We start from the raw sequence: 12840 nt of genomic DNA, 5'->3' as shown, positions 1-12840 counted from the left end.
TAGCTTAGAGCAATAAGTATGAGAAGATTGGATGCATCAGTACCAACACGTTCAAGTCTCTTGTATCATTCCTTAAACCCTTCAAAGAGGCAACTGACAACTTGGAAACTGATAACACAGCTCCAAGTGCCTCACTGGTTCTCCCGTGGTCAGGGAGATTAATTGAGCACTGTACGTCATCCACAATGGATCCACCGCTCTCTGAAATCGCATCCATCTTTGTGACACGGCTGAAGGAATTACTGTCAACAACACAACACTTCGCCACATTCTGTTCACATGCTTTACCAAATAGCAACCTTTCTGACACCAAATCATTAAGGTTTGAAAATGATGGATGAAAGAGGGCAACAGGAGGTGATACAGGGAGTCAAGGAGATGATTGCAGATTTACAGTTTGATACAGATGGTGAGGATGTTCAGCCGACCCCTGCCAAAAGGCCTGCTGTTCTCCGTAAATTTGCAGATTGGGAGGACAATACTGAAGAAGCGTATGGATCAAAATCCTTGGATATCCAGCTTCAGGAGTATAGGACCCTAAAACTTGAACTATCAAGTGAACAAAAGATTCTGCAATGGTGGCATTCACACAGTTCTCAGTTCCCTGCCCTGAGCAACCTGGTAAGATATGTTCTTAGCATCCCGGCCATGAGCGCACCTTCAGGAAGAGCATTCAGCCTTTGTGGCCGGATTTTGGAGGAGAGACATTCGGTACTGAAACCATCTTCAGTCAACAAAATCCTATTCTTGCATGGATGTTTTAAATAGCTTGTTAAATTATTTATTTCATCTTACAGTACAGTAAGCCAGCAGTTTTTATTTTTTCATATTTTTTGGCCTATAATTTTGAGTGACAGAGGTCGTATTTCATTTTAAGTGATCTGTTTTTCTCTGTTACGTTTAAAATATATCGGCAAGACACACCGTTTTCCTGGAGCAGATGTTGGAAGCAATCATGACCTTCTAATGATGTTCTTCGCCTATGCCTGAAAAAGATCACCAGACTAAAGTTCAATCTGGACAAACTGCTCGATCCCAAGGTAGCAGAAATATTCAAAGCAACATTTGGAGGGATATTTCACCACTACTCATCTTTGGTGTAGAAGAGGCGAATGTAGACACCATGACCACCACCTTCACCTCAGCAGAGGATCAAAAGCATTCAGAGAAGGAAGCAGCCACTGAGGTTCTTGGCAAACACCGCCCAAAGAAAAATCTGTGGGTCACTACTGAGCTTTTAGACATGTGTGACAAATGTAGAGAACTCAAGAAAAAGAGGAATACACCTGTTGGAGCAGATGCTAACAGAAAGATTAATAAGGATATCCGAAAAGGGATGGAAACAGCAAAACAGACCTGGATAGAAGATCAATGCCAGGAAATAGAAAGCAGTCTGAACAAAAACAACAAGAAGGCTTATGACATAGTGAAAGAATGAACAAAGGTGAAACAGCCCAGAGTCTCCATAATACAGAGCAAGATGGGTGACTGCCTCACAGAAGAACAAGAAATCCTTGACAGGTGGACAGAGTAATGCTCCGAAATTTACAGGATGACAAAAGGAGTGTGTCAAGGGTGCCTACTCTCTCCCACTCTCTTCAACATATTCCTGAGCGCATCATGACAGATGCCCTTGCAAACCATGAGGGAACCGTCAGCATAGGTGGCAGAACAATCACTAATCTCCATTTTGCAGATAATATTGATGGGCTAGCTAGAGGCGACAAAGTACTGGCCAGCTTGGTAGAAAGGCTGGACACCACCTCTTGAGCCTATTTAATGGAAATCAATGCAGAGAAAATGAAAGTGATGACCAACATTATGAATGGCATCAACAGAGACATAAAAGTCAATGGGCAAATGCTTGAAACAGTGTGGAGCTTCAAATACCTCTAGGAGCGATCGTCTCAGATGAAGGGTCCAGGCAAGAAGTTTTCGCAAGGATAGCTTGCAAACAACCATATGGAAAGACAAAAACTTGGAACAAAAGTGAGATTAATGCTCAATTGTCATCTACATTTTTCTCTATGCTTGTGAAACATGGACCCTCACAGCATAATTACAGAGAAGAATACAAAGCTTGGTGCTACAGAAGAATCCTGGGAATTTTCAGCACTAACGAAGAAGTCCGGCAGACGATCAGCCAAGCTATTGGACCATACAATGACCTTCTCACAACTGTCAAAAAGAGAAAGCTGAGATGGTATGGTCACATCACCAGATCGTCAGGCCTAGCAAAGATCATTCTCCAAGGCACTGTAAGAGGAAACAGGAAGCGAGGGAGACAGAAGAAGAGATGGGCTCTCTATCCTAGAGTGGACTAAACTGAAGCTCAGCCAAGCAATGAGAGCTGCAGTGGACAGAGTGAAATAGACCTCTCCTGGGGGGTTATGGGACATGATGATGATGATGATGATGAAGCCAGCAGTTTTCATTTGTTCATATTTTTCATTTTTCTTTAGTATTTTAATGTTCAAAATATTCAGATACATACAAATATATAAGTAGTTTGAGAGGGCAGGGAGTCATTCACAGTATGTTTTGGAAGTGGGCGGTTACTGCAGAGCACTTGTGGTGCACTTTGTTGGCCACGGTTCTGATATTTCTCGAAAAGGTAATAAGAATTTTAGTTCTTCACCATTGATTCCACTAATAAATATGATTTTTTTTTTTAAAGAGGAGGTGCACACTCTGACACACGGGTTTCAGGAGCACAACCTCTCCCTCAATCTCAGTTAGACCAAGGAGCTTAGGAAGGAAAGGACTTCAGGAGAAACGACACAGCCCCATCACCATCAATGAAGCACTAGTAGAGAGAGTCAGCAGCTTCAAGTTCCTCTGTGTCCACATCACTGAGGAACTCACATGGTCCATCTACACTGAGGCCGTTGTGAAGAATGCTTACCAGTGCCTCTTCTTCCTGAGACGGCTGAGGAAGTTTGGAATGAACCACCACATCCTCACACAGTTCTACACCAGCACTGTAGAGAGCATCCTGACTGGCTGCATCACCGCTTGGTACGGCAATAGCACCGCCCACAACCGCAAAAGCCCTGCAAAGAGTGATGTGAACTGCCAGATGCATCATCGGAGGTGAGCTTCCCTCCCTCCAGGACATATATACCAGGCAGTGTGAGAAAAAAGCTCAGAGGATTATCAGAGACTCCAGCCACACAAGCCATGGGCTGCTCTCACTACTACATCAGGCAGGTGGTATCGCAGCATCAGGACCCGCACCAGCTGACTACATGACAGCTTCTTCCCCCAAGCAATCAGACTTTTGACCTCTTGACCGATCACGATACATATATCAGCACCACACTTTATTAGCCTCAGACTGGACCCACATTTTATACTTCACTTAATAAAACAGTGGCAACTGACAGTGGTACAATGTGGGGGTACAATGTATTTTTTTGTATACAGTCTTCTTATTTTGTGTATACTGTATGAACACTGTACCATCCTGAATCTATGACCTACCGGATGAAGATGATCTTGACCTTTGATGGGACACTTTTAATGATGGCAGAGGCGTTCTGATGACTGCGGCCGTAGAGAACCTGACCGTTTATCTGCAGGAATGAGATGAAACAGACATATTTATTTAGCTTCAAACCGCTGTTGTTTCAATGTTAACACAAATACACACACACACACACACACACACACACACACACACACACACACACACACACACACACACACACACACACACACACAGTCACCTCTAGCAGTTCGTCTCCCACGAGCGATGCGTCCGTCTCGGCCGGCAGCACCACTGGGATCGATGCCCACAATAAAGACACTCATGCGCGAACGGTCCCGGTTTCCTGCCAGACTCAAACCCAAGCCTGTGCGACCCTTCTCCAGCTCGATCATGTGCAGCTGACCCGGTAAACGACCATACCTCTCTGTAACCTTCTCTTCTCATACACACACACACATACATATAGTGGGGTTCAAAAGTCTGAGAGAACTAGTGAAAATACTTCTTTATAGCTTTCTGTTCTAAATTTAAAACAAAATTCATTATAAATCAGCATCGCAATTTGAAGACATTGGCTTACAGTTTGAATGTCTTTTTTTTTTATTATATAATTGGAGTATAAAAGCCCTAGTCACTATAGACTTATAGGTGTATGGAAATGACCAGCTAGTACATACTTCAAAACTTTTATTTATCCCCTTTTTCCCCCAATTTGGAATGGCCAATTCCCACTACTTAGTAGGTCCTCATGGTGGCACAGTTACTCACCTCAATGCGGGTGGCAGAGGACAAGTCTCAGTTGCCTCCGCTTCTGAGACAATCAGTCTATGCAGCTTATCATGTGGCTCACTGTGCATGATACCGTGGAGACTCGCAGCATGTGGAGGCTCATGCTACTCTCTGCGATCCACACACAGTTTACCATGCACCCCATTGAGAAAGAGAACCACTAATCACGACCACGAGGAGGTTACCCCATGTGACTCTACCCTCCCTAGGAACCGGGCCAATTTGGTTGCTTAGGAGACCAGGCTGGAGTCACTCAGCATGCCCTGGATTCAATCTCGTGACTCCAGGTGTGATAGTCAGCGTCAGTACTCACTGAGATACCCAGACCCCCCAAAACTTCTCCTTTTGTGTTCCAAAGAGGAAAGATAGTAATACATGTTTGAAAGGACATGAGGTTGAGTAAATCACAAAATGTTTAATTTGGGCAAACTATTCCTTTAAATCAAGTCCTGGGATAGGTAAAGGGGGATCAATGACATCTGGTGGTTGCTGCGTGTTATAGTGTTCAAGTGAGACTCACTCCAACTGTATCCGTATTCATCCATCTCTTCCTCATCAGGGCCATTGTTATGATTGTTATGGTCAGTCTCTGGCAGAGTGTCCGTATCTGTTTCCCCAACATGTGAGACAACCGGCAACAACAGGATGGGTGTTGTTGGGGAGAGTTTTCCTGCTTCTCGATTAAGCTGCCACAGTGATCAAAGAACACATTAATAGCGTACTCAAAATCGAATACAAATACAACCCATACATATTATATAAAATATATTCAGTTAGCACAGCATCTATCTGCTCACCCTACAGCAATGAATGCTCACTGATCCTCCTCACAAACATGCCATCAACACATGATATATAAATCAAACCAAATCAAACATGTTCATCTGTTCGTCATTCTCAGAATGAACCACCAGCAAATCAGGACATGCTGAAGTTCTTTTAAAAATGATTGTTAATAATAAGTTAGCTCAGCTAAATATGTGTAATGAATGAAAAGTAACTGTAAAAAAATAGATTTTAGTTATTCGCCACCCAATAAAGTCCAACAATAAGCAAAAATAATAATAGCTTTAGACATAAGAATAGAGGAAACCAAAATGTAATTAATAGTTTACACAAAAATGAACATGACGTCACCATTCCCTCACCCTTGTGCCATTAAAACAATAAATTGAATTCTATTGAACACAAAAGATGTTTTACAGAATGTCCACACTGCCCTTTTGCATACAAATAAAGTGATGCCATCTGCCCCTCATAGCTATTCAAACTTTGCATGTGAAGATATCATACCAGGTTTTACGCAAATGATGCAAAATGTCCACAAAAACTGTACCTTTTAACAATCGCAATGTGCCAAGTGCGACTAACGGGAAGCACAATACGATTTGAGAGCTTCGGTGAGGACAAGATTTTCAGAATTACTTCAAATTCGGTATTGTATGCATGGAAGACTGGAATATGGCGCACAAAATTCATTTATTATGATACTTGTTGTTCTTTTTGGAGTCTGACAAGCCCTGGTTACTGTTTGCATGTGTTGTTTCCAAAAGAGCAGTGTGAAAATCTGCTAAACATCTTATTGTGTCAGGATGTAATTCAACTTTGGAGTGACATGAGGGTAATAAATGATTAATGAAAAAAAAAAGAATAAATAAAAATGTAAATGGAGACATAGTTCATTTATGGGTGGACTATTTCTTTAAAACTGAGTTCAGTTCAGCCTCAGAATTTAAAGCAGATTTTTATTTTTCAAATCTATTCCGATCTGGAAAGTATATACTTTACAGTTGTGATGTTCCCCTCCATTGTCAACAAACAAAATTGAGAAAGAGGGTTTTGGGGCCATATACTATGCAAATGTTATGAAATAAGATCCATAACATCATATACATGCAAGAGGAAACACACAAACACACACACACACACACAAGACACAAACCTTAAACGGTGTAGGAGTGAAAGGATTAGTTGGGCACAGACGAAGGAAAAGTCTACTGTGAGTGTCAATGTCCTACAGAAAACAGAGAATAACCAACACCAGTGAGAGAGAGAGAGAGAGAGACTTTTTTTGACTTTTAAAACTCTTTTAATCAAACAACTAGTTAAAAAAAACAATCTGTGCGCCTCAGAAATATCACCATTTAAATCATAACTCTCCAGACTCACCTTTTCCACTCTACCTCGCATAAAAAAAAACATATTATTGGTTAATTTACAATATGAATGTTCTAAAGCAACCTGGTACTCTACTAAGGATTTAAACATTCCAACCAAATCAATATTTTCTCCCTCATTTTTACATTTGTGGGATTTTAAGATAGCCAACTTTGCCTGCCCTACTCGAAAGATACCAAGTGTACACTGTTCTTTCCACTCTTTCTTATACTTCAAACCCAAAATAAACAAATTATTTGTAAACATAAAACCAAGCTCAGTAAATATTTTGTTTATGAAAAAAATACAACAAATATGAAAAACCGTATCAAGAATATTACAAAAAGGACATACAGATAGATAAAACCATTTCATTGAACTTCGACACAAAACTATTTATTGCCACGGCACAATGAAGCACTCTCCACTGGAGATCTCCAGATCTCTTGGGAATAGGGGGCTTATACAAACACCTCCATGATGGAGTTATTTCGGAAGAAATTGATAGATATTCTTTCCATTTATTATCAGTACGTCTTTTCAATTGCGTATAAAACAAGGATTTCACACACATAAAATACAACATCTAATACATCTTGTATTAAAAAAAGGATTAAAGAACAATGGTTCTAAAACACCATAATTTTCACTATCCTCTCTAATCATTTTTAACAATTGCCAGGCTTGGAAAATAGACACAAATATTTTGAAAGAGAACCACTTATTTTTGAAACAAAAGTTTTTTCAATTAAGAACAACTGCATATCTAATCCTATTCTCCCCAATATTTTGTAAAATAGACAAACTATATGCAATCCAGGGTATCTTATATGAACAGTATAGCAATTTTTGTAATGTTTGAAGTCCCTTTGTCTTAACTCTTGCCTTCAAATGTACAAGTTATTGTCCTCCTTCAATTACTGGAAGATATAAAACTCCAGGAGGAAGCCAATTATGGCCAATCCTAATGAATTCCTAAAGATATCCCAATAATTTAAAAACCATCTTTAATCCATGTGCATTGTTGTGGAAGCCAAGGAGGATCCATATTTCGCCTCTCACCTAGCAGCAGGGATGTACACTTATCCCAATTCATTTTAGCAGATGTTGCTTTCTGGAATATTTTCAAACTAGAAGTCAAAGCGGTCATATCAGCACTGTTTCTAATAAAAGCAGTTATATTATCTGCATATGCTGTCAATTTTACAGGTAGAATTTCTGGGAACATAGGAACATCAAGACAATACAATCGTTTCCTTAAAGATGACAGTAAAGGTTTGATAGATTGAATATAAAAGTCCTGAAAGAGGACATCCTTGCCTTATGCCTCTCGTTACTGCAAAGTGCTAGTCAGGCAACCATTAATTCTAAGTATACTAGATGTTTCATTATACAACAGTTTAATACAAGAGACAAATTGTGGACCAAAGCCAAAGGCCTTAAAATTCTTTAGTAAGTATAAATGGTCCACTCTGTCAAAAGCTTTTTCATGATCTAGAGATAAGGGTCCAATATCAGTTTGATATTTTGGCCAACTGCAATAATGTCTCTTAACAAAAATAGGTTGTCGAAAATTTTCCTTTTGGGGATGCAGTATGACTGATCCTCATGAATTATAGTTGCCATACATTTCTTCAACCTATTGGTTAGAACTTTTGACAGTATTTTAAAATCAGTACACAATAATGACAAGGGATGCCAATTCTTTAAGTATACAAGATCCCCTTTTTTGGGTATTAATGTCAGCACTGCTCTTCGACAACTAAAGGGTAGGATACCTTGGTTAAAGGACTCTAGAGAAGCGTTATACAAATCTTGTCTAAGCACATTCCAAAAGCTTTTGTAAAACTCAGCAGAAAGACCATCCAATCCAGGTGATTTGCCACTGTTTTTCCCCTGCATAGCACTTGACAGCTCAGAAAAAGACTCTTTCATGGACAACTGTGGAAGATCTAGAAGAAGTTCTTCAACTGCTTCTTCATCACAATGTTCTGACTGGTAGAGTTTCTCATAAAAAGAAATAGCAGAAACTATCATTTCTCATTGATTAGTAGTTTCATTGTGTGGCAGGGCGGAGGGCGGGGCCGGGTGGTGATTCTACATTATCAGGTTAATCAAGCCTCCAAGAGGGATAAAGGCAGACTGCGGAAGATGGTGCGGGAGAGAGAGATCGTTTACGGGCATGAATTTCTATCTCCAATATCTTCATTTTCAAGTTTTCAGTATTATGTGCAGTATATTGTTGGCAAAAAGTCTTTATCTGCACTTTTTCCAAATCCCAACACTGATTTAGAGATGAATATCTAGATCTCTCTTCCCTCCAAGACTTCCAAAATCAGTCAAAAGAGTGCACAAAGACGCGATCTTGAAGTAATCTATTATTAAAGTGCCAGTGTGACTGATAGGGTTTAGGTGACAGGGAAATATAATGATGATCTGACATAATGTTGGTGAGATACAGCTACAAAAATATCTTCCTTTGTTACACTCCTCAATATAAAAACAATCAAGTCTCACAGCAGAGACATTATTTGATTTTTTTTTTTTTTAGCCAAGCATACTGTTTATCATAAGGGTAAGCATCCCTCCACAAATCTACCAGATTATGTCTATTAATTAAAGATTTTAAAACATCTGCTGAACCAGGATGAGGTTCCTCATGGATTCTATCTGATTTATGATCTACAGTACAATTAAAATCACCACCAATTACAACAATCTTATCTTGAGAACATTTCAACAATTCTTCATTGCAATTCTTTTTTTGTTGTTGTTGTTTTTTTTTAATCACTATCCTTACTTCCTCTATTAGGAGCATAAATGTAAAAAAAAAGAAAAGAAAAGATCAGCTCGCAACAAGCGTCCAGGTATTATTTCTAAAAAATACTGGATCATCTTTTACAAGCTTTGAAAATAAAAATGCAACACCAGTACTCAGATTTGTACCATGACTAAGGTTAATTTAAGGTTAATTTATACACTCCGCTTGATTACAGGCATCAGTATGTGTCTCTTGTAACAAAATACATCTGCTCTTTTAAGTACTTAAATAAAGTAGCTCTCTTTCCTACATCCCTACAACCATTTATATTTATGGATCCAATGTTAAAGGATTCCATCAGGATTAAAAAAAAGAGAAGAGAAATAAAATCCAATACTGATGTAATTTATTGTGCATAATAATTCTTTAGGGGCTTCTCTTTACTCTTTTTCTGACAGCACTCACAAACTTCTTTAGTCAATAACGCTTAGGCTGATTCAGTTCTTCTAATGTTGCTTTCTTCATGGCCATTACAGAAGATTCAATAAAAAGTCTTAATTCAGGAAAGAACATTTCAATCTTTGGCTTTCTCTGATTTTTTTGTAGCATTCAAAAAATCATTTAGTTTTTCCACAGTATAATAACGAGACTTTGCAAATTTTCCAACAGTCCTATCCTGTGAATTAAATTCATCAGTAATTACCGAACACCCACTATCCTAATCACTATCAACTGTCTTTTCAGTCAACAAATCAGTATCAGTGTAAGACATGTTACTACTTGATGTCTCATTCGAGACATCATTGACTTTAGGCCCATCTTGTTCTCTAGGTTGCTCTAACTCACCAACAGCCTCCACACTGTCATTCATTCCACTCTGTTTATTAGCAGATTTCCACATCAGTCTCAGTGATCTCAACACTACAACCTGCATTCAACTGTTCTCCGACTTCTGTAAGCACTGACCTTTCAGCTTTTGCGCATTCATTAGTCACTTTAGCTTGATCGTTATTCTCTGGAGCATTCGGATTCTGCTCTGAATTAAATTCCGAAACATTCCTTGCATTTTTAACCTCTTTAACCACAGGACAGGCTGTTTTAATGTGACCATGTTTTCCACAGACAAAGCATTTCATAGACTCAGTGCTGATAAAGATCATATAGCCTTTACCAAGCACTGTTAATGTAAAAGACACCTCAAGCGTTGCGAATTCAGTATGTAGTATCATGACAGCCTGACGTCTGAATGACATGACATGTTTCAACTCTGCGGTTTTCAAACCCAGAAGAATCATTTTGATCGGCCCAACCAATTTTCCATAACAAGCTAAAATAGACTCGAGTGCTTTATCAGAGATAAAGGAGGTACGTTTGACAACAGCAACTTTTTCGAGAGGTTAGATAAGGGTAACACTGGAACAAAAACATCCTGGACAGTCAAACCACACTCCACTAAATGATTAACCATTTCAACTTTCAGGAATACAACCATTGCTTTATATGTTCTAGAAGCAGACATGATGTTTTGTGCACCTATTTCTCTGCTAATAGCAACCAAAACACTCTCAATGGATATTGATTCATCTGCCGGCGTGCACTTGCATGCATGCCGTGAAGACAAACAGGAAAAACCATCATAATTTGAACCCATTTCTATCAGCTATGCTGACAAAAATCAGCACTCTAACTCCCTATCTTCTAATCCAAAGCAATATTCAGAAGAAATAAACCCAGAAAAGAAAAAAAGTTTGAAACTCACTCAATATCGCCACACACACGCTCCCCACAGTCACTCCGCACATTCGCACAGCGAGAGAGAGAGAGTAAAGTATCAAGTGAGAGTGAGTGTGTCCTTGTTCAGACTGCAGCAGTGAACATTTAGAGAAACATAATCTAAACTATAAATTCAGATCTCTGGTCAGTCAAGAACAAACCCCACAAACACTTACTGTCATTGTTAGCCTAGTCTTGGAATGGGATACTACCTTCCTACTTAGTGAATACTGCATAGTATACATTGAATACTGCCTACAATTTTTTTAAACAGTAGACATAAACAACAATGAATGCTTCAATATAATGTCAATAAAAAGAACCCAGAATATTGGCGAAATTGCAGAGTAGACACCTGGGGATTTTCCCGGGCAAGGTAGAAGGTTATTTGTGTCCTTTCTCCTTTACCACATGGAAAATGCACCTGGTCCTACCGACCAAACCATGTAGACAAACATCCAACATGGTTGATAAGACATACGATTGGCAGGAATATGGCATGTTAAGTCTTTTGAAAGACATCTATGGCTGAACCCGTTATCAGGGAGAAGGACAAGGCCTTCTTGTTGGACACCCTGATATCCCAGAAAGGTCTCTACTTAAAAGTTCCAATCAGATAAACAGTATACCTGGGCTATACCTTCCCCTTCACGTATTCCACCGTATTTTGAGGGAGATGCATGCTGCCATCTCCATCACCCTTATGGGGCTACTCCAAATGAGACAACTTCAATGCTGTTTAGAGCTTCATGTAGAAAAGCCATATGCATCTTCGAGCCACACTCTCGGTGTGAAAGCAGACCACATTCTATGCAGAAGGGGTGGTGGTAGGTCAGGTGTCCAGATGCAAAGTGGTCACGACTTTGGGACAAACGTCAGCCGTTCGGCACATCAATCGCCTAAAGCTTTTGGTGGTCTACTTGACCCTAAAAGCTCTTCAGTCAAATGTGCAGGGGTTTCACATTCTGATATGTTCGGACTGCATCTCAGCAGTCGTTTATCTGCATCACCAAGGGGGACTGCGTTCTTGGCCAATGTTGAATCCTCCCTCACTCAAATTCTCTTCTGGGTGCATTGTCGCTTTCTCTGTGCATATTCTGGGTCATCTGAACTGTGGGGCAGACATGCTCTCATGTAAGGAGATTGTACCCAGAGAGTGGCGACTGAAATTTAGGGGGTGCTGAGGATTTGGGAAGTGTTTTGGAAAATAGAATTTGATTTGTTGGTTCCGCCAAGACAATGCATTGTCGGCTCTGGTTCTCCCTGGCAGCATAAACTCCCTTTATGCATTTCCTCCCCTAAGGGTGCTGCATCAAGTGCTGTCCAAGATGAGGCAGGACAAGGTGACCATTCTCATCGTAGTGCTTATGTAGCCCAACCAGGTGTATATTCCGGATTTGATTGCATTGTTGGACGATCCTTCTTGGGAGATCCCACTCAGGGGTACCTGCTCTCTCAAGTCCGGGGGACTATCTTGCACCCTCAGACGAAAAAGTGGAGACTCCATTTATTACTTTTGAATGGCTCCTTTTAGTGAGCCGGGGCTTGACACTTGAGGCAGGTCTATAAGTTGAAGTGGAACCTGTATACGACAACGTGCGCTTATGAGGATAGTTGGCCGCTGCAGTTCCATCAGGAGCATCTGGATGCAGGTCTTACCCTATTAACCCTCATGGTCTATGTTGCAGCAGTAGTCACACTGCGGTGGATAGCTTGTCTGTGGGCAGGCATCCAATGGAGTGCAGATATATTAAAGGGGCACATGTTGGTGACTTGCAGGCTATGTCTGTGAGAAGTCCCTGTCTCTTTTTGTCCCTGTTTTTTCCCAGGTATTGCTTTGACTGCAGATTAGTTATGTGCCTAAAGTGCA

General features: G+C 40.1%; 1 protein-coding gene across 1 annotated transcript in view; it reads right to left on the bottom strand.

The window, feature by feature from the left end:
- The window catches only part of LOC127650738 (multiple PDZ domain protein-like), a 127941-nt gene that overhangs the window by 20804 nt on the left and 94297 nt on the right, over nt 1-12840 (bottom strand). Inside the window, 5 exon segments of the mRNA XM_052136352.1 lie at nt 3484-3575; nt 3729-3749; nt 3751-3926; nt 4800-4965; nt 6222-6293. Coding sequence (XP_051992312.1) covers nt 3484-3575; nt 3729-3749; nt 3751-3926; nt 4800-4965; nt 6222-6293 — 527 coding nt within the window.

Source organism: Xyrauchen texanus, chromosome 1 (assembly GCF_025860055.1).
Source record: "Xyrauchen texanus isolate HMW12.3.18 chromosome 1, RBS_HiC_50CHRs, whole genome shotgun sequence".
In the NCBI taxonomy this organism is placed as follows: Eukaryota; Metazoa; Chordata; class Actinopteri; order Cypriniformes; family Catostomidae; genus Xyrauchen; species Xyrauchen texanus.
This window is presented reverse-complemented; position numbering and strand designations above follow the sequence as displayed.